This window comes from Caretta caretta, chromosome 3 (assembly GCF_965140235.1).
Source record: "Caretta caretta isolate rCarCar2 chromosome 3, rCarCar1.hap1, whole genome shotgun sequence".
In the NCBI taxonomy this organism is placed as follows: domain Eukaryota; kingdom Metazoa; phylum Chordata; order Testudines; family Cheloniidae; genus Caretta; species Caretta caretta.
In genome coordinates this window covers 42,899,323-42,922,801 of record NC_134208.1, presented here as the reverse complement: position 1 = coordinate 42,922,801, position 23,479 = coordinate 42,899,323, and the positions used below count along the sequence as shown (strand labels likewise).

General features: G+C 42.2%; 1 protein-coding gene across 2 annotated transcripts in view; it reads left to right on the top strand.

Moving 5' to 3' along the window:
* The window catches only part of CSMD1 (CUB and Sushi multiple domains 1), a 1,991,107-nt gene that overhangs the window by 1,778,215 nt on the left and 189,413 nt on the right, over nt 1-23,479 (top strand). For both annotated transcript variants that reach the window (XM_048845330.2, XM_048845329.2), the window contains exon 43: nt 19,955-20,132. In XM_048845330.2, the coding sequence (XP_048701287.2) occupies nt 19,955-20,132 (178 nt within the window). The remainder of the gene's footprint in view (nt 1-19,954; nt 20,133-23,479) is intronic.

Sequence of the window (23,479 nt, the reverse complement as noted above, 5' to 3'; positions counted from 1 at the left end):
CCTGGGATATCTTTCTTCCCGAAGCCCCCGGGTCTTGGGGCAGGTCAGTGTTGCATGGATCCTGGTACCCATGTGAGTGGATGTGTGGATCACCGCTGCTCCACAGTTCTAGGTCCAGATGTAATGGTGGGGGTTCAGTGATTAGATGCTATGTTATACAGTCATTCGCACTGTCCATCTCCCTAATCTCTGAATGAATTAATCCATAGATTTTGACCTTCCCCTACTCAAGTCTTGCCTCAAAACAAAAGCACTCTTTAGATTTGAAGTTGCTCATCTTTTACCCAGCAAAATAGTGATTCATGTTCTTATTTAATTTATATTGTCATTGAAGTTATCTGAGAGACTGTACAATTTTAAAGTTAATAATTAAAATAAAATGTACCCCAGTTGCCAAAAATATTGAAATGGAAAAGCTGATGAAAAAAATGAGAGCAAAATTATTGGAAAGGCATAGCTAAATAGAAAGGATCTTCACAGAGCCTTGAAGACAGATACGTATAGAGCCACAATAAAAGATGTACTGTACTCAGGAAGGAATTTTCTTTGATGGGAATAACACACCAATCCACTTTCTTTAAAAGATACGTTTAAGTGAGAGCAGCATTACAGATTATTACTCTAAAAAGTGTGCATAATTATTTTTAAATATGTCCGTATCCTATTTATTCAACAGTATTTTTTTAAACATTCAAGTCTGTCTTATTTTTCAGATGGTATCTAATGGGTAACCCCATGTTCCGATAAAACACTTAAACTAGCTATGTTGTCATTTTGAGCTAACATAATGAATGGCGTGATCCTGGATTTTTCTTCACTCCTTCGCTTCCTGAGAGAGACAGATGACTTATTTCCCTTCTTTTTGAATAGTCCTGCTGAATTGTTTTACTTTATGTGCACAGTAGGCAAATGCAGGGCCCTATTAAAGTCTAGGCTTCAGGAACAGTTATTTTGGGGTACCTTTTAAAAAAAAAACAATTGAACAAAGAGAATTGGCTGAGTAGTAGGACTCAGAGGAAGGAATGGCAGGCTGCCATGCATTGAGCAGCTGCTAGTTGCTATGGCATACACAGTTTAGATAACATCTGGGCAGCTGTCTAGAGGGATTTAATTGAGAGCCATGGAGAATATATCATATCTTGGAAATTGTTGGGTATTTTTAAAAACATGTAATTTGGTACAATATAATGCATTTTAATGGTCCAATTTTTTTCTTTGGAAACATCCTTTAAATTCATTTTATAAAACATCTAAATTGGATATATTTACTCAGTGGAATATATTGTGTGTTGTATATCAAAACCGAGCATGAATAACATGAGTAATGGAAGTGATGGAATAAAAGAATTTATGAATCAAGACACTTGATCCCAGGTAGGAGATAGGAGCACTAATCAACACCAGAATGTAACCCCCGGACTCAACAGTCGGGTGGCTTGTAGACACCATTGACTAGGTCCATCTCTTTCTCACAGCTTACAGGGAATGGTTACACAAGACATCCCAGAGGATCCCCTCACATGGATTGGGAAAGGGTGGCTGGATTCCAACCATTGTGACCTATGAGAGAGAAAGTGTCCTTCCTAGGAAGTGAGAGAGTGACTCCAGCCCAAAGTGCATCAATGATGGGATGAAAATAGAGAACTGGGCATGGATTTCTGAATAGCCCATACGGAGCACACACTAAATGTGGGAAACTGTGAGGGAGATCATGCTTGTGCACTTAGTGTGTGCTGGATGGTGACAGACAGTAGTAGGGAATGCAGACTGGGCCACCTGAAGCACACTCAGAGACCTAGTGCAGTCAGGAGAGGCATCAGGAAAGGCTAAGTTTGAAGAGCCTGCATCCTTCATTTTATCACCCAGCAAACACAGCTGCCAGCTTATAAACCTTAGCCTGGAATTCCACCTTTGAGTACTATGATGGGAGATAAGGCTGGCACTGATATGAAGAAAGTTATGGTGAGGCTAAATGAGGAGAGTGAAGAGAAAGGAGAGAAAATTGTTCAGAGAAAGATAGAGCTGGGAGAGAGGATGGGATTTTGGCCAAAGAGAGTGTGACATTCCCCTCTGGTGTTATCTGGATCGGTGATCTGCTAGGCCTCTCCAATCTTTGACTCTGGGAGCCAGCCTTACCCTGCTGTGCTGTGAGAACCCCCACTCCTGGGCTGTTCACCCACAGCCTCTGGCATGTAAACTGCTCCCAGCTACTTGTAAGCGAATGACACCAGCCAATATCTCCAGTCCCAGACACAACCCTAGGAACCTCCATCTTGCAGTGTCCAGTTATGCCTGCTGGATGCTGCAAGCTTATATAAATTCGTCAATTTAACAAAAAGAAAAGGAGTACTTGTGGCACCTTAGAGACTAACCAATTTATTTGAGCATAAGCTTTCATGAGCTACAGCTCACTTTGAGCTCAAATAAATTGGTTAGTCTCTAAGGTGCCACAAGTACTCCTTTTCTTTTTGCGAATACAGACTAACACGGCTGTTACTCTGAAACCAATTTAACAAAGAAATTGATATGTACCAGGCTTGTTCTCCCAAGGGGAGTCTCTGACATGCTTCAAACCAAATACACTGCTTCAGGTAGAATAAACAAACAGATTTATTAATTATGAAGGTAGATTTTAAGTGATTATAAGTCAAAGCATAACAAGTCAGAGTGGTTACCAAAAGAAAAGAAAATATAAGCACACAGTCTAAACTTTCAACCCTATTAGACTGGGCAGCAACTAGATTAAGCAGTTTCTCACCTCACTGGATAGTGAAGTCTTTAATATACAGGCTTGTTCCTTAAACCTGGGCCAATCTCCTGTGTTGGAGTTTTGTCTTCTTCTCAGTGTCTTGGTTGCTTGCAGCATAGGTGGAGTGGGAGAAGAGCCCAGTATGTGTCCATTCTGCTTCTTTTATACTCTCAGTCCATGTGCTTGTAGAACACAAGTCCAGGCATGTCTGTGGGGCATTGCTGAGTTTCTCCAAGCAAAGTTGAGCAATTCCCCTGGTGTAGCCTCATTCAGGTGAGTTATCACATTATAGCTCCCTTGCTGGACAATTGCTGTTGATGGGTTGACACCCGGCCTGGAGGTTGGTTATGTTCCTTGCTGTTACCTCTGGGGAGCTAATATCTGGCTGATTCCTCAACTTACAGCATGTTTTAGTGACAACTGTACAACACAATTCTCATAACTTCATACGCATTAATGATATACATCTATGGATAGAGAAATTACTTTCAGCAGATCATGATCTTTCCCCTGATACCTTACAAGGCATGCCTTGTATGTAAGATCATGATTATATGAAAATGAGGAATATGGGAGTTACAGTACACTCCCCCAAGGTACAGAATGTCATAGAGAGTTTTGGAGAAATCATGGTCAGAGGAAGGAAAGAGACTGTGGGAACTTGGAAGACTAGTAACCAAGATGTGATAGGGGCAGAAAAATCCAGGGCAAGGTAGGAAGTTTGGAGTGGATCAAAGTATGCGGTATGACAGATGGGGGCAAAGGAAGAGGTTAGAAAACAGGAGGATAGAATAATGGCAAAAAGATACTGGAAGAGAGAAAAGGGAAAGAAAAAAGAAATGAATAAAACAGTGGAAGGTGAAACCAAAAAAAAAAAAAAACCCAAGAAAAAACATGCTTAAGGATAATTGTTTTTTGTTCATTTGTTTTTTGCAGATGAATCCATTTTCTTACAGATTTTTATCTTATTTAATGTTGAAAATAGAGGGAGGGGGAAAGAGGGTGTTACAATCTGGCCCAGTCTTCTCTTCTGGACAGTCACCAGTGTGTTGTAAACAGACTCAAATCATGAGCCCCACTTGCTTCGAAGCCCTTGGGGCCTGGATAGTGCCTGGTCACTGTTCCTAGCTCTGGGTCTCTCAGGTATGCTCTCAGGTGCAAGACCATGTCTGACTCCCTTCTTAGGCAGTGGGACACAGGCTAGCCACTTTAGTCTCAATGACTTAGTCTCAATCAGGGGTGAAAGTAAGTTAGAGGACTTACCAGCTGGAGTCCTGAGCAGGGGGTGTGGCCTTAACCGGAAGAGGCAGGGCCTTAAATCCCCGGGCCCTTTAAATCAAGATTTAAAGGGCCAGGGCTCCAGCTGCAGTAGTGGCAGCTGGGAGCCCGGGGCCCTTTAAATCACCCCTGAGCTACCAGCTGCAGAGGTGACTGGGAACCCCGGGACTCGGGGGCTATTTAAAGGGCCCAGGGCTCCAGCTGCCGCTACCGCAGCGGAGCCCTGGGCCCTTTAAATCACTGAGGACCCCTGGAGGCTCCCGTCTGCCACCGCTAGTCCGGGACTCTGGGCTCTGGCAGAGCTTTAAAGGGCCTGGGGCTCCACTGTGGTAGCTGCTGCCGGAGCCCTGATCCCTTTAAATCCCCACCTGAGCCCTGCTGCCCGAGCCCTGGGGTAGTGGCGGCCGGGCTCCATCAGGGATTTAAAGGGCCCCGGGGCTCCAGCCGTTGCTACCGCCCCGGCCCTTTAAATCCACTCCGGAGCCCAGCCGCCACTGCCCCAGGGCTTCAGCAGCAGGGCTCCAGCAGCGATTTAAAGGCCCGGGGTGGTAGCGGCAGCTGGGCTCCAGAGTGGATTTAAAAGGCCGGGGCTGCAGTGGCGGCTGCAGCACCGGGGACCTTTAAATCCCCGCCAGAGCCCCCTCACCCCTACCCCAGGGCTCGGGCAGCAGGGCTCAAGCGGGGATTTAAAGGGCCAGGGCAGTAGCAGAAGCTGGAGCAGATGCTACCCCAGGGCTTTAAATTGCCCTCTGAGAAAGCTGGTCCCCGTACGGCACACCGGCTCTTACCGGTACACCGTACCAGGGCGTAATGGCTTACTTTCACATCTGGTCTCAATTCTCCTGACACCCAGCTGCTTAAATACATTCCTTCAGAGTCAACCTGCCTGTGGGAGCTCTGGTTTCTAATTAAATCATTCAGAGGTAACATAGCAGTAAAGCAAGGAACACTGTCTTAGGAAATGCATTTCTTTACTACAGACACTTCGTAGTAAAGAAATTTCTTTCCTAAACACCTAGAGCACACAGAAAGGTACAGATAGTTTAAAAGCAACAAAACCCAAACTGGAGCAAGAGGGAGAAATTTCAGATTGGATACGTGGCACTGGGGATGTGAGGATGTGACTGTTCAGGCAGGAAGTAGAATACACGCCTGAACAAATTTATTTTTCCAATTAGAGCTTTGAGTTTTGCTGACAAATACTCATGTGCTGCTTTGACAAATTTAGAATGAGTATAGAAATAAATGTGCTAAGATATTATTTCCAGATATGATGCACTCAACATAAAAAATATATGTACTGTGTGTTTTTAACATATATGCAAACATATTCATTAATATATAAACATACCCATTGATACTGTTTCCCACTTAACTGTGTAGTTTTATAGGAAATGTGTATATTGTCAGCTGGTAAAATAATGTTTATATGCACACTTGCATTTGAAGCTGATCAATATTCCACTAATGTTTATTTACATGTGTTGTTGTTCATCTTCAGAATAATTTTGTGTTTTGTTTGTTTATTTTTAGATTACTGATATGAAGAATATTTATTTTGAATCAGATAAAATTGTTGTTATGAAATGCTGTATGCATTTATGCATTTCTTTGTACTCAGTATGAATAATGTGTTTTATTATGGGCTGTGTAAGATTTTATATTATTACCAGCTATTCATTTCCTTGCTTTTAAGTGTGTAGGTTTTTTAAGATACCATGATAGATAAATTACTCTGTTGCTATTTAGTAATCTTAGCTGGTTTCTTAAATGAAATGTATTTTGTTTTGTTTCATCACTGAAACAATATTCTTAATAACAAGTGCTGTCAAACTGTATTGTTTATCAGACTTCTACCTCCTTTGTCAGCATTAATATTATAGAACCATATCTCATTTTACAATAATGGTATTTTAAAAATATTTTGCTATTCCTGTCCTTATATATTGCTTTTTGCGTGAGATAATGTCAGAGTTTACATAGAGTTTAACTCCTGTGGTGCAAAGTAGTTTAGTTGGGCAAGAGAAACACTTCAATTTTTTTTCCATTTTTAAAAAAAAATCTTCAAAAATGACAATATTCAGCTTATTCAAAAATTTCAGCAGATCGTCTCAGTGAATGTTATTCAATAAAATGTGAAAGCATGAGGACTTTTTCTCCTAAAATAGAATGAATGTTTTTATTTATTTTTTATGGCACGTGCGTACCAGCTCAGGCCAAGCAGCAAAGGTAGGTAGAGGAACATCTATCTTCCCCCGGGTTGTGCATTTGTTTTAGGCTTAAGCATCCGGATGCCTGGCATGGAGCTGCAGTGCCTGTACTAAAGGGCAGAAATATAGGTGCCTAGAGAATTTTTACAGCAAAAATTTAGGCAGTGAGTGAGTTTAGGCACCTACAGTGTCTGCGGATAGCTCAGTGAGGGGTTTGTGAATCACATGCCCCTGATTCTGGGATTTAGGCCCCTAAAGTGGTGGTTAGGCACCTAAGTTATTTTGTGAATCTAGCTGTTGCCTTTTATCGGATTATGAAAAATAATAAGGCATGTTGTTGCTGACATACAGCAGATACCTTAATGAATTGTAAAAATTCCTTCCATCAGGCTGCGGGATTTATAATTTATAAATAATTATTCTGACCCAGCAGAGATCAAAAGATTCATATCTACCATAAAATATAACTTTCATCATAGGGAGAGAAGTCATGAGTGAAATCACAGATTCATATATTTTAAGGCCAGAAGGGATCAATTGTGATCACCAGTCTGATTTCCTTGATAACAGGCCATAGACGCTTACCCAGTCATTTCTACTTCTTCTTTGAGTAGAGTCCCTGTGGGTGCTCCATTTCAGATGTGCCTGTGCCTTTAATCAAAGATTTTTGGTGGCAATGACTATTTGGCTTGTACATGTGCCCCACGCATCCTTGTACCTCACACTGGGAGGATACAGGCAAACCACACTCAGTTCCTTCTCAACTGACTTCATCCTGAGACGGAGTCTGCTGTGTGACTGTTCTCTTTAGTATTCAGTAATTAATTAGTTAATATTATTTTATAATATCGTTGAAACAGTTCATTTTGTTCTTTTTCCTTTCACGTAAAAGATATTTATGGGTATAGTTAGATAGATTTGAAATCTTTCCCCATTCAGGGCTGAATTTTTGTTATTTTTCTTGGGGATGCTGGCCTCCACAGGATTTTAAAGGTGCCTCTCCTTGCACAAGGCTATTCAGATCAGTTCTGTTGAAATCCTGGATCCTGGGATCCTTCCCCACTGCTAAAGGACTTCCCCCAGCCTAAGGGGAGGATCCACAAGGTCCAGGATCTCAATTAATTATGGGGGACAACTAAAGGTATAGCAGGGACAGGAGTGGGGTCACAGGGCTAAACGAAGGGAACCTGACAGGGACATTGAGCAGAGAACCCAGGACAGCGCCCACTGATCCTCGAAGATGTAAAGAGAGCCAGCGGATGCCGCCCAAAGGAACTGTGCCCGGATGCGTGAGTGGAAGGAGGATCAGAAATAGGCCCCACAGTATCTAGAAACCCTGTCAGCCAGTCTCTTCTCTCTGGTCTTGTAGATAGTCATTTTGGCCAGTGCTAGGAGGAGGTTGACAAGGAGGTCCCACAACTTAGTGGGGCCATGGATAGGGGGTGCGTAGATAAGGAGGTGAGGGGAAAAGTTCAGCCAAAAATGCAATACGATATCTAAGAGGAGCTGGAACAAGGTGAAAGGCATTCTTAATGCCTCCGCTGTTTTGGAGAGACTCGTATTCTCAGTAAGTGCAAGATCTGCACTTCCTTCAAGGGTATATCCCTCAAAATAGGGAAATTAAATTTAAACTCCTCATGATGGAACAAGCCTAAAGACAGGCTTTGGATCCAGGGGCAGGGGACCTGCCTGTACCTAGACCTCCCAATAGAGCTAGTGCCCAGACCACATCAAGATCTCTGTCACTGAAGGCTACTTAACACATGTAGGTGGTAGTGTGGCATTAATTGCTTCTATAGCACCAAAGACCTTAGAAAAGGTAGTCTTGACATTTGCCTCTATGCAGAAAGAGGCAAAGACTCATCCTCAAAGAAAGTCTTAGTCACCAATGCACAAAAAGGCTGTGGAGATCTCAGGTCCCAAGGGGAGTTCCATGGAGGCTCTGAGTGATTCTGGTACCACAAAGGCAGGGAAGTTCTCAAAGACAGACTCAATGCCTAGCTCACATACCCATACCTGGAGCTGTAGAGACTCTTCCAAGGGGAATTCTAGTCTCATCCCTGAACATCTGTCAGTCTCATCAACATGGAAGTCAACTGATGGAATCAGAGTCAACTCATTCCCTTGCCAGTCACTTGGTGCCAGCTACCTTGGAACCAAAGCCGTCTTCCACATGTTCTTGCTCAGCCATCTCTGAAGCTGTGGGTACTGCAAGAATTTAGATACTCTAAGGCCCTAATAGTATCTTTGGAGCTGGAGTACCCTTTGTTAACTGGTACTGGATTGTTATCTACACCAAGATTTACTTTGTCACTGACCCCTCCGCCCCATAATCTAGAGTACCATGCTCACTCTCATCTATAATAAAAGCAGAACAGTTATCTCTCTCCTGCCATTGGAGTATGTTGAAAAGGATTCAAATCTCAGCACAGGTTTCCCCTCTCTGCACAAGATCGCATCATAAGAACAGCATACTGGGTCAGACCAAAGGTACATCTAGCCCAGGATCCTGTCTTCAGACAGTGGCCAATGCCAGGTGCCCCACTGGGGATGAACAGAACAGGTAATCATCAAGTGATCCATCCCCTCTCACTAATTCCCAGCTTCTGGCAAACAGAGGCTAAAGACCCCATCCCTGTCCATCCTGGCTAATAGCCATTGATGGACCCATCCTTCATGACCTTATCTAGTTCTTTTTTTAAGCTTGTTATAGTCTTGGCCTTCACAACATCTTCTGGAAAGAAATTCCACAAGTTGACTGTGCATTTTGGGGAGGGATTCCTTTTGTTTGTTTTTAAACATCCTGCCTATTAATTTCATTTGATGACCCCTAGTTCTTGTGTTATGAGAAGGAGTAAATAACACTTCCTTATTTATTTTCTCCACATCAGACATGATTTTATAGCCCTCTAACATATCCCCCCTTAGCTGTCTCTTTTCCAAGCGGAAAAGTCCCCATTTTATTAATCTCTCCTCATATGGAAGCCATTCCATATCCCTAATAATTTGTGTTGCCCTTTTCTGAACCTTTTCCAATTCCACTCTATACTTTTTGAGATGGGGTGACCACATCTGCACATAGTATTCAAGATGTGGGTGTACCGTGGATTTATAGAGAGGCAATATGATATTTATGTCTTATTATATAGCCCTTTCTTAAAGATTCCCAATATTCTGTTAGCTTTTTTGACTGTCGCTGCACATTGAGTGGATGTTTTCAGAGAACTATCCACAGTGATCCCAAGATTTCTTTCTTCCCTAGGGAGAACTTCGAGTGTAATCAGATAATTTAGAATGTAGCATTTTATATGTATAGTTGGGATTATATAAATTCAGGGTGGTGACCCTTGCAGCAATAATACCTTCATTAGATTTAGGATATTGGTTTGTGACCCTTGACCTACAAGACACACATTTTCATGTCACTATTCATATTTCACACAAGATATTTCTTCATTTTCTAATCAACAATGAACACTACCATTAGTGGGTGCTCCCTTTTGGCCTATGTTCTTCCCTAAGCCTATTCTCAAAGATTCTGTTGGTAATTGCTGCCCACCTATGTCCTCTGGGTATAATTGTTTTCCCATATCTGGTAATTGGTTGATCAGGGCAGATTTTCATAGGAAGTATTGGCAGCCATTGTCATAAATGTAAAGGGAAGGGTAAACCCCTTTAAAATCCCTCCTGGCCAGAGGAAAAATCCTCTCACCTGTGAAGCTTTAAGAAGCTAAATGGACCCACCTGACCAAAATGACCAATGAGGAGACAAGATACTTTCAAAAGCTGGGAGGAGGGAGAGAAACAAAGGGTCTAGGTCTGTCTATATGCTGCTTTTGCCGGGGATAGAACAGGAATGGAGTCTTAGAACTTTTAGTAAGTAATCTAGCTTGGTATGTGTTAGATTATGATTTCTTTAAATGGCTGAGAAAAGAACTGTGCTGAATAGAATGACTATTTCTGTCTGTGTGTCTTTTTTGTAACTTAAGGTTTTGCCTAGAGGGATTCTCTAGGTTTTGAATCTAATTACCCTGTAAGGTATCTACCATCCTGATTTTACAGAGGTGATTCCTTTACTTCTATTTACTTCTATTTCTATTAAAAGTCTTCTTGTAAGAAAACTGAATGCTTTTTCCTTGTTCTCAGATCCAAGGGTTTGGGTCTGTGGTCACCTATGCAAATTGGTGAGGATTTTTACCAAACTTTTTCCCAGGAAGTGGGGTGCAAGGGTTGGGAGGATTCTGGGGGGAAAGACATGTCCAAACTACGTTTCCCAGTAAACCCAGTTAGAGTTTGGTGGTGGCAGTGGATATTCCAAGGAGAAAGGATAAAATTAATTTGTACCTTGAGGAAGTTTTAACCTAAGCTGGTAAAAGTAAGCTTGGGAGGTTTTCATGCAGGTCCCCACATCTGTACCCTAGAGTTCAGAGTGGGGGAGGAACCTTGACAGCCATAAAGATGATATGGTCTCTTTTGCACAGAAGAGGGGGTCTGTTTTGACTCTAGTACAGCATTTGGACTTCATAGGAGCACCCCCCTTATGCAGTGACATGCACAGCATACCTCCCTTCCAGCAGATTTCTCGCACTAATAAGTCTTATCTCAAGGATTCAGGGAAGTCTTCAAGTAACAGTAAGAGATTATCTTCAGCCTCTGGGAGCACATGTCAGTTTGCATCTGTGCAGCATGCCCAATTACATCTCCTAAGTCTCCCGTGATGTCTTTCAATTGTTTATAAACCAAGCAAGTACAATACAGGGAAGTTAGTGTCTGTTTCCCAATGGATTGTACAGTCACTCAATTGGTGGAAGGACCCGACCAAAACCTGTGCAGTTGGTCCATTCTTTCAGAATCTTTCCACCATAGCGATAGCCTAGTGAAGAGGACTTTAAACTAGGTTTGATGGGGGCAGGATACAAAAGCTCACAGTTAAGTAAAACACATGGAGACATGGGAGAAGGGTCAGAATTTGGGGGGAGCGTGGACCGTATAGCAGGAATAAGGGAGAGATAAGAGAGAAAATGGAGGGGAAATCAAATCAATATCTTAGATGACAGTATACTAATGCAAGAAGTATGGGGAATAAGCAGGAAGAACTAAAAATGCTAGCTAATAAACAGAACTTTGACATAGTTGGCATCACAGAGACTTGGCAGGATAATACACATGACTGGAATATTGGTATAGAAGGGTACATCTTGCTTAGAAAGGACAAGCAGGGGAAAAGGGAGGAGGTGTTGCCTTATATATCAAAAATGTATACAGCTGGACTGAGGTTGAGATGGAAATAGGAGAAAGACTTGTTCAAAGTCTCTGACTAAAGATAAAAAGGGTAAAAAACAAGGGTGATGTCCTTCTAGGAGTCTACTACAGACCACTTAACTAGGAATAGGTGTGGATGAGGCTTTTTATAAACAACGAACAAAATCACAGAAGTTGGTGGTGATGGGGGACTTCAACTACCTAGACATCCACTGGAAAAATAACACGGCAGGACATAGATTATCCAGCAAGTTCTTGGAATGTATTGCAGACAATTTTTTTTTATTTCAGAAAGTGGAGAAAACCACTAGGGGAGAGGCTGTTCTAGATTTGTTGAGAATTTGAAACTGGTTGAGAATTTGAAAGTGGAAGGCAGCTTGGGTGAAAGTGTTCCCTTTAACCTCTGAGGGTAGGACAAGAAGCAATTGATTTAAATTACAGCAAGAACTGTTTAGGTTAGACATTAGGAAAAACTTTCTAACCATCAGGGTGGTTAAGCACTGTAATAAATTGCCTAGGGAGTTTGTGGAATCTCCATCACTGGAGATTTTTAAGAGCAGGTTAGAAAAACACCTGCCAGGGTTGGTCTTGATAATACTTAGTCCTGCTTTAAGTGCAGGGGAGTGGACTAGAAAATCTCTCAAGGTCCCTTCCAGTCCTATGATTTTTTGATTCTATGATAACATCAGATGCTTCACTATTGGGGTGAGGGATCACATCTGGAAAATGCAGAGGACACAGCCACTACGAGAGCAACTTCTACACGTCAATCTTCTGGAATTTAGATCAGAGAGAAAGGCTTGCCTATACCTTTTACCTCTAATCAGATCCACGTTAGTAAAGATAATGACAGACAATGTGGCAGGAAGGTATTGTATCAACCAACAAGAAGGAGTATGTTTCCCATTTCTCCATGCTGAAGTGATAAAGCTCTTGAATTTATCCAGAGCCAACCAGATAGTCATCTCAGCTTCTTGCCTCCCCAGTATTCAGAACACCATGGCAGAAAACCTCAGCAGACATTTCTTCCTAAATTATGAGTGGGAGTTGGATTCCTGTGTCTTCAACCCAAGATTCATAGCATGGAGGTTCCCAGAGATTGATCTGTTTGGCAGAGCAGCCAATGCAAAATGCATCAGGTATTGCTCCAGAGGGAGTCTTGATCCCCATTCACTAGGAGACATTTTTCTTATCTCGTGGGTCTTCTTTAGGCATAGCCACTGACACCATTATTGTTGAAGATTCTCAATGAGATCGGGCCATGGTCATATTGATTGCACCAATGTGGCTGAGACAAGTTTGAAATCCCTTTCTAACCAGACTCACCTCCCACCCTCCATCAGGGCTTCTGATCAGTCCTTGTTTGCTGACTCAGGATGCCAGTTGAACACTGAATCCCAACCTGAAGATTCAGAAACTCCAACCATGGTTTCTTGATGGTTTGCAGGAGTAGAGATACCCTGTTCATCAGAAGTATAACACACTTTATTAAATAGTAGAAAAAAGCTACAAGACATAGTTATCTCCACAGTGGAAACTATATCATCTTTGGTGTAACCGTTGTTGGATCTTGCCAACTCACTCTTCTCTTCCTGTGGTAGTGGATTACCTGTTGGAACTGAAAGCACTGGGGCATTCTGTGAATTCCATTATGGTCCACTTAACTGCAATAACAGCTTTTCACTCATTCATAGAGTTTTTTTCAGTCTTTGCTCATTCAACCACGGTAAGATTACAACCGCAAGATTCCTAAGAGGTCTATCAAATCTCTCCCCTCAAATTAGAGATTCTGCTCCCACCTGGGACCTGAATCTAATTCTTAGTTGCCTCATGAAACATCCTTTTGAGCCATGAGCTGCATCTTCTTTATTAGATTTATCAATGAAGACAGCTTTCTTGGTGGCCAGGATGCCTGCCCAAAGGGTTGGAGAATTGGGGGCTTTAGTGGCAGACCCTCCATTTATGGTATTCACTAGAAAGAAAGTGTCACTAGAGCCCTATCCAAGATTTTTTCCCAAAGTATCATCTTAGTTTCATGTTAAACTATCAATATCCCATTCCCGCCCACAAACCACACCAGACTATTCAGGAAGCTATATTCCATATCTTAGATGTCAGGAGGGCCTTTTATCTAGAGAGGTCCAAACATTTATAAGATCTCCTAGACTATTTGTATCCATTGCTGACAGAAACGTGGGATTGGTAATTTCAAAACAGATTATCAAAGTGGTTCTCCAGATGTATTAAAATCTGTTACAACTGAACTCACGTTCAGCCTACTTCAAGAGTGATAGCACATTACAGAAGAGCACTATCTATAGCCTTACTTAAAGACTTACCAATTCAAGACATCCTTAGAGCACCAACTTGTCTTCTGTTCATACTTTTTGTAACGATCATGCCTTAGTTCCATCTTCAAGATCAGATGCTGGAGTAGGCAATTCAGTTCTCTCCTCTGTATCGAACTCTCCTCCAAATCTTAATGGGATACTGTTCAGGAGTGACCTGAACTGGAGCACCCACAGGGACAATACTCGAAGAAGAGGTTGCTCAACTTGTGCAGTAAGTGGAGTTCTTTGAGCTGTGTACCCCTGTGGGTGCTCCCCTATCTGCCCTCCTTCCCCTCTGCTTCAGATCTCCCTGGTGGGACTTTGTGTTGGAAAAGGAACTGGGGTGGTTCACCCATGCAGCCTCATATAGCCTTGGTGTGGGACAGTAGGAGTGTGTGAGGTGCATGCACAGGCCAAAGAGAACTTTTACCAAAAATCTCCAATCAAAGGCACAGGGCACAGGCGCATCTGAAGTGGATTAGCCACTGGGACACACTACTCAAAGAACTGCACAAGGTGAGTAACCTCACCTTCAAGCCCATAACTTCTGTTTGAACTATGATATATCTTTCAGATTTTGTTTACTAAAAAAGAAAAAAAATCATTAATAATCTCTGTTTTGTCTAACCTGTATGGCATTAAAAAAATAAAACATGTCAACTTCAAAGTGCTGTTATTCATGAAAAAGCTCCATCTACTCCAGTGGTGGTGAAGAAGAGTCTAAAAAAAGGATCTGACTGAAATTAAGGGTAAACATGAAACCCTTTGTAGAAACCCCCCCTCCCCCAAATAAATAATAAAAATCTAGTTCATATTTATGATAGAAGTGAGATTGGCCTTGGCCAGTGAGACTTTTTTAGAGTACAAATGCCAGTATTTTCAATGCCTAAAGATAGGTATCTACATTCATATTTAGGCACCTAAATAAAAGTTCTGATTTTCAGAGGTGGAAAGAACTAACAGCTCCTGTTTGAAAATTTGGTCATGATTACTTACATATATAACAGTGTCAGTACCCATATACTTACATTTACTGTAATTCCCACTGAGTCAGGGTATTTGCTTGAAAAAGGACCTCAGGATTTCCCCTACACAATTCAGGATCAGGCCCATAGAAATATCAGTTCAATAAGCAATCACTGCTTAGCATTTCCTGACACCTCTAAGTAACGTGAGGAATAATTAAAAAAAAAATCTGGAGCATTTTAAGCTCTGCAGCTTTCCCACCATAGAATATGCTTTTCTGATCTTTCCTGGTCAGTACAGTGAAACCTGTTAATTACATCCACCAGAGGGTTTGCTGTTTTCTCGCCCTATAAGAGGTGGCTATCTAATGCAATGGAACTAATATTGAGGAACTCTTTGGGGGATTGATATTTAACTAACTGTTAGGAGACATAATTGCATTTAGCCACTGATAATTAGCTCATGTTCCACTGTACTTGGAGGAAAGGCCTGTAAAAAAAAAATACTGTATAGTATTGTACAGTAGTGTCAGCATGGTGTAAGTGGGCAATTTACTGTTGTAAGTGCCATCTTTAGAATGACACTTTATTATTATTATTTATTGTTATTAGTTTAGTTATTATTAGTTATAAGTTGGTAACACCGAGAGGCCAGAGCCCTATTGTACTAGTGCTGTACAAACATAGCAAAAAGATGCCACCTTAAAACAAAAGTCTTTAATACTACTGTTCGTTAAAGATCCCATTGCAATTTTTACAGGAGGTGTTATCCCTAATTGCCTTGCAAAACCAAACATAAATCATTCTATCTAAACCCCATCTGCAGATTTTTGCTATATATTCATTTTGGGTGCAATTCCTGATAGTGAATAGAGCCAGCACAGGACTGATGCACCACATAAGCCCTTGAAATAGGGCTCCAGTGACATTAAAGTAGTGCCTGGACTTTATGTTGTCTTTTTGTACTGAGGGTGAACTTCACTTCCTACCTAAACTGATTAGTACTGAGATTGTATACTTTAAAATAGCCATGTTCCTCTCAAAAGCTTGATGGTACTTCAGTGTTAACTGAAGTAATCTTCAAAAAGAACAGGAGTATCTGTGGCACCTTAGAGACTAACAGATTTATTAGAGGATAAGCTTTCGTGGGCTACAACCCACTTCATCAGATGCATAGAATGAAACATATATTAAGAAGAAATATATATACATACAGATAAGTTGGAAGTTGCCATATAAACTGTGAAAGGCTAAGTAGTTAAGATGAGCTATTATCAGCAGGAGAAAAAAACTTTTGTAGTGATAATCAAGATGGCCCATTTAGACAGTTGACAAGAAGGTGTGAGGATACTTAACTTTAGGGAAATAGATTCAATATGTGTAATGACCTAGCCACTACCAGTCTCTATTCAAACCCAAGTTAATGATATCTAGTTTGCAAATTAATTCAAGCTCAGCAGTTTCTCACTGGAGTCTGTTTTTGAATCTTTTCTGTTGCAAAATTGCCACCCTTAAAATCTTTTACTGAGTGGCCAGAGAGGTTGAAGTGTTCTCCTACCGGATTTTGAATGTTATAATTCCTGATGTCAGATTTGTGTCCATTTATTCTTTTGCGTTGAGACCGTCCCGTTTGGCAATGTACATGGCAGAGTGGCATTGCTGGCACATGATGGCATATATCATGTTGGTAGAGCCCCTGATGGCGTGACTAATGTGATTAGGTCCTATGATGGTGTCACTTGAATAAATATATTTGAGCATAAGCATCTGATGAAGTGAGCTGTAGCTCACGAAAGCTTATGCTCAAATAAATTGGTTAGTCTCTAAGGTGCCACAAGTACTCCTTTTCTTTTTGCGAATACAGACTAACACGACTGTTAGTCTGAAACCTTGAATAAATATGTGGACAGAGTTGGCATCGGGCTTTGTTACAAGGATAGGTTCCTGGGTTAGTGTTTTTGGTGTGTGGTTGCTGGAGAGTATTTGCTTCAGGTTGGGAGGGCTGTCTGTAAGCGAGGACTGGTCTGTCTCCCAAGATCTGTGAGAGTGAGGGATTATTTTTCAGGATAGGTTGTAAATCTTTGATGATGTGCTGAAGAGCTTTTAGTTGGGGTTGAAGGTGATGGCTAGTGGCGTTCTGTTATTTTCTTTGTTGGGCTTGTCCTGTGGTAAGTGACTTCTGGGTACTCTTCTGGCTCTGTCAATCTGTGCATCATGTGCCAGCAATGCCCCTCTGCCATGTACATTATAATATATTTCTGTTAGCTTTGACAGTTTATTGACAGATCTGGATAACAAGAGTAAAGGAAGAATTGGGTGATCTTTATTGAGCTAAAGCTTAGTCTGCTTTATAAACTGTGACTGAACAGTGAAGACAAAATAATAAAAAAAAGTTTTGAACCAGTAAGCATAGAAAAGCATAACCTATACATTTATTGCAATATAATAATCGATTACACATTGAATATTTTTTGTATAAAGCAACTAACATTTTTTTTAAAAATATAAGCTAAAATGTAACTTAAAGGATTCTACTCTTGAAATTATATTAGTGTCGGGAATTATATTTGAACATAGCAATCTTCCAAGCTTTCTAAAGCTCCTTAAATCATCAGAGGCAGGGAACACTGTGGAGACAGCAGACCAGATTCTCTGGAACAGGCAGTTTATGCTTAACGTAAGGCTGGAGGTCTGGTTTTCAGTTATCTGTGTGTAGCCCCAATCCTATGGCTGACAGAGTCTGTCAGCTGCCTTTGGGGGCTATTTAGGGAACCAGGAACCAACCAGAAGCAAGGGCATTTAACCAAACCCCTTTTACACTGGGCAAGCCAACCAAGGTTACTCCTCTACTGGCCAGATACTCCAGCTGCCCTAACATCACACTATTTTCAAACCATACAGTGAGTGAGACATCCTCCTCTTGTCTCTTCCTCCTACATCCATAATAACATGGATTAGGGTGACCATATTTTCCTATGCTGAATAAGGGACACCTGGTAAAATTATTTATATTCAAGCAAGTTCAATGGCAATCAATCAGAACTATGCAATACAAACGTCCAAATTAACATCAAGTTAATTGAGCCCCTGTTAAAAAGAAATACTGCTGAGTTGGATTCTTTTTTTTTACCTTCTTATCCTTAAGACTTTAGGGTTCGCTTGGGGAGAGGTGACACACACACACACATGCTCCCATATACCTCTCTCACACGGTGTGGGTGTGGGTGTGTGTATGTGTGTCTGATCAACCAACCCGACCCTCCTTACCCGGCGCTCTCTGCCTTCCATGCCTGGCTGGGCCACCAGGATGGACCTGCTTCTCCTGGTACGTGGCACCATGTCTTCCTGAGGCAACATGTGTGTGCGGGGAGGACGCAGGGTCACATGCTCCCCCTCCCCAGATTTCTGCTAGGGTTCACATGAGAATGTGGCTAGGAGCAGCCTTTCCGCACTGTGCATGAAGGAGGGAATGGGAACTGCTTCCAGTCGCAGTGGAGGAGTGGGAGAGGAAGGGATGATTGGGCTCGTGTCTTTGCAGAGCTCATTTCTTTCTCACCCCCACCCTCCACCCACCGCATTGTGGCTGTAGCGGCTTGTCCTTTCCTGCCCACACAGTGGTGAAAGGCAGCTAACACTTCCAGGCTGCTGCTGGCCAGCAACATAACCCAGACACCTCCTTTCCTCCGCTAATGTGCAGGCAGGAAGGGGTTAAGCCCTAGGATGCAGTGTGGACCAGGACCCAGGAACCTGATTGCAGGGGCTTCAGCAAACCTGCCAGAGAGATGGCTTAGCAGTGGAGGGTGCCTAGGAGACAGAGCAGCCCTGTGCTCCCTGGGGCCAGGACCCAGGGTGGGGTGTGTGTGAAGACATATGGGCTTACTCTGTGGGTGCTCCGGGGCTGGAGCACCCACTGGCAGCTCCCTTCCCCGTCCCCCTGCCCCAGCTCACATCTTCCTCCTCCCCTGAGCATGCCACCTCTCCGCTTCTCCCCGCTAGCTCCCAGCACTTTCCACTATGAAACAGCTGTTTTGCGCAGCAAGCGCTGGGAGGGAGCGGGGAGGAGCGGGAATGTGGTGTGCTCATGGGAGGAGGTGGGGAAGAGGCAGGGATGGGGCAGGGACTTTGGGGAAGGGATTGGAATTGGGATGGGGCTTAAATATGAGACTGTCCGTTTAAAAATGGGATGTCTGGTCACCCTAGAATAGTTTGACTCTGAAAGGATATATGTCCAACTCTCCTGGACTGGAGGGAGTGTCATTGCAACTCAGGATCTATAGGGGTGCTTGAAAATGTGAAGATGTATATGTAGGGTGGAGATTCAAAAAGAGAACTTGCCTCTTGCATTTTTGTGTACACACCACAAAATAAAATGTGTAATTAAACCTCACTCTTATTTTCTACTAATTGACAATCCTACATATGGTGAGCAGATCCTCCCTATATCCATAATCACTGTCATTTGTTTCCCAAGATGCAGACCAAACACAGGGCACAGTTCTAAATATTCACTGATTTTAAAGAAGTTAAATACACTTCCCTGTTACAAACTCGCCTTAGAATTTCACAGTGCAAGTATATGCTAAGTTATGCCTGTAGCTTTATTTCATTTTTAAAAATAAAAGAGTAATGAACATACAAACTGCAATTAAAGAATGGGGGGGGCAATGGAAAATGGAGGGAAACAAATTGGCATTTGTGGTGGTAGCGGAAGCACAATCAGTGCTTAACTTTCCTTAGGAATTCTGTACTTGTTCTGGTCAAGGTTCCATTCTGGGGGAGGATGCTTTTTCATGGTGTGGTGGTCTGTAGATTGTGTGTTGTGGGTGTTTTTTCCCTTGATTTCCAGAGATTAAGTACAACAGGAAAGAATAATTTTTAAAAATGTGTCATAACTTCATTTAACGAATGCTGTACAGTATTTTGAATAGGTCCTGATGAGTTTTAAGCAACATACTATGAAAGACATCAGGAATAAGTTATTTCTTAGAAATATTAATCTTCTTATCACTGAAAGGCATCCAACCAAGGAAAATTGTTCTTGTAGAGACTTTGATTATTTTGTTCTGCAGAACCTTTAAAATTTTGGGCCATTTTTCTATTCCATTTTTAACCACAATAAATGTATTCCTCCTGTTACATTTTCATTTGTTTTCTTTTCAGCTCCTTGTGGCTATAATGTAACCTCTCCGAATGGTACAGTTTATTCCCCAGGATTTCCAGATGAATATCCAAATTCAAAGGACTGTACATGGTTTATTTCTGTCCCTCAAGGCCATGGGGTTTATATCAACTTTACCTTACTCCAAACTGAACCAGTGAATGACTACATTGCAGTATGGTATGTGACTGTTCAATGCAAAATAATTGGTGTCTGGTTGATTTATCCTTGACTCTGTGTCTGTAGCTCTGACATTACTTAGTAGTGTTCTCTATGATGCAATGTAAGTTCCAAAGAAACAGAATGGTTAAGAATAAGGTTAAAAAATAGAACATAAACTAACTGCATAAATGGACAGAATAAGTTCCACATAATACAGCATTCTTGTAGTAGTGTTGGTCATAGTATATTAGAGAGATCAGGTGGGTGAGGTAATCTTTTTTATTGGACCAATACAGAAATTTTTTATTGGACCAATACAGAAATATATTACCTCATCCACCTTGTACCCCTTATGGTGCAGGCAGGTGATAACAATTATGTTTGTTTTTTAGTTGATGTTTTGGTAATCTGACTTTTAAAATGAAAATATTAATTAAAATATAGGGTTCATGTTAATTTGAAAACTAATGGATATTAATATCATAATGCATTAGGCAGAGGAAGGGAAAATTTCAAAGCCCCTTTAGCCTCAATTTCTTAGTTCCTCTTCAAGTGCTTGCACGTGTCCACTAGGTTGTGCTGCTCCTCTTGCATTGGTTTTCCCCGCAGTACCTCTAGGGGCAGCACAACCCACCGCCAAGCTCCTCATGCTGCAAGTGAGGGTATAAAGGGCGGAAATGTCTCACCCCTCCAGTTCTTTCTTACCATCCAGGGTTGGAGCATTGGTGGTCCCTGTGAACAACTACTCAATCTACTTAGTGGTGGTCAAAAAGTTCTCTGGAGTTTTATTTTCTTTTAGGGTTTTATTAATATAAAATTTTAAGTTTATTTCTTTTGGTTTAGCCTGTTGGTTTTTTGGGGTGGGGGAGGTTTCCAATCTGGTGTGTCTCCAGATCCCGCCCAGTACCAGGGTAACTTATTCCTAGGTCCCAAGGATTCAAAACTTGCTCAGGCTGCAGGAAGGCTATGCCTGTTTAATGACTCTCTGATTCCCACTGCCTCAGGTTCCTGGGTGAAAGCCACATTACAGACAGGTGCTCAGTCTGTTGCGGCTTCAAGACTAGGATGGAGAAGCTGAGGGAGGAACACAACCAGTGTATCCTCATGGAGGCTTACCTTATGCTGGCCTTGATCATATAAAGAAAGCTCTAGAAGACTCCTTTCTGAAGTGCTCTCCCAGCTATGTCAGCTGAAAGAGGCCAAAGAATAGCCTGGTCTCCGGGATAATCATCTTTGAGGCTCAGGGAATCAGACCAGCTACTTTTCTGGTGGTGACAGAAAAGTCTTCCCTGATCACTACAGATACCAATTATGCCAGAGGCTTATGCCACAGCTAGAGCCTTATTATGCCTGTAGATACCACTGCTGTCTTTGCTTCAGGGGGAGGATACTTGCTCGTCACTGATGCAGCCATCTAGATTGTCAGCACCTGGTCACTCATCCATGGCACTATCTGCCTCAGAATGGAATGAAAATAACATGGTCTGTCTGTGGGAGTTGAACAGTAGTGTGGGTGTGGTGAATGATAGAATTTCTGAGGGTCATTATAAGGCTACTTCAAAGCCAAAGGAGGTTCATACTCCTCCTAGACCTTCATAATCTGAACAGATACATCACAACGATAAAGTTCTGGATGGTTTATCTGGCCTCAATTATCCCTTCCTTAGATCCAAGAGACCAATAAGCTGCTCTCGACTTACAAGGATGTCTACTTCCATGTGGCAATCTACCCTGACCACAGGAAATTCTGTCAGCACTAAGGGTTTTTCTCAAGTGCATGGCAGTGGCTACATTTTGCAAAGGGGATGTACATGTGTATTCTTATCTGGATGACTGGGTAGTCTGGGGCTGCTTCAGACACCAGATTCAGGCCACCGTTCATCTAACAGTGTCTTCTCAATGCACTTGGCCTGCAACTAACTGCAATATGTCAATTTTTTCAGATAGCCAAGGGCTAGAGTTCCTGGGGCAGTTCTGGATTCAACATCTGCCAGGGCATTGCTGCCTCTTTCAAGGTTTTGAACTCTGTGATACCTGTGTGTGTCTCTCAAGAGGCATTCCCAGACTACTGTAAAGGATTACTCCAGGATCCTAGGTCACATGGTAGTCTCTCATACCAAAGTGAAACTTCAGAGGTCTGCAGACTAAGCTCAACTTGGTATATTGTCCTCAGGTTCACCATCTTGATAAGCTGGTTCATATTGCAGATACTGTGTTTTTGTCTCTGGACCGGTGGATGAGCCAAGACAATGTATGCAGAGGAATTCCCTTCTTGACCCCTTTCCCTTCCATGACTCTGGTAACGTACACCTTGGCCATGGAATAAAAAGCACATCATGGTGCAAGGATTTTGGACTTTCCTTGAAGCCAGGCTCCACATATACATTTTGGAGTCGAGAACGATATTTTGTGGATTGCAGCAGTTTGCCTCACATCCAAGGCAAGATGGTGTAGGTTCTCACTGACAACAGTGGTGTTTTATGTGAACAAGCTAGGTGGTGCCAGGTCCAACAGCCTTCACCAGGAGACAATCAAGTTATGAAGTGGTGTACTCAAAGCTCGGTCAAATGCATCCCAGGGGTTCAAAATGGTTTAGTGGGTCATCTGACCAGATCCCTCAGCTTAGACCACAAATGATCTCTCAACACAAATATTCTGGCTTGGATGTTTGTCCCAGGAGGTTTTTCAATCTGTGGACCTATTTGCAATCCATCAGAACAGGAAGTGTCCCCCTTTGTGCTACAGAGCAGGTCTCAGCCCCAGGTCAATACTGGATGCTTTCCTATTTCTGTGAGACAGGGACCTCCTCTATGCATTCCCACCAGTGCCTCTGATTCCTGGAATCATTATCAAACTCACACAGGATCACAACAGAATGATCCTTATAGCTCCAGACTCGCTGAGACAGACAGATTCAGACCTCCATAATCTGACCTCTCAGCAGCCCTTGCTGTTGTCAGTGACCAAAGACCTCCTGGTGCAGCACCATGGATGAGTGCTGCACCCAACTCCTCAAGTGCTGCACTTCACATTAGTGCCTGAGTATGGAGAAAGCACATTGCTCAGCGGCTGTCCAGAATGTTCTTATTATTAGTAGCAAACATTGCAACAGAGCTATTTACCTGAGTAAGTGGAATTCTCCCACACAGACTAACATTCAGACAATCCTTCAATATCTTTTGAAACTTGAGTTGGGTTTAGCATTCAGGTCAGGGTGCATCTAGTGGCTAGTTCAGCTTTTAATCCTTGAATAAAACTGTCTCTACTCACCCCATCATGACCAGTTTCTTGAAAGGTCTTGATTGTTTCTGCTGTTCAGAGAACTAATGCCTTCCTGGACTTGAATCTAATGTTATCTGTGCTTA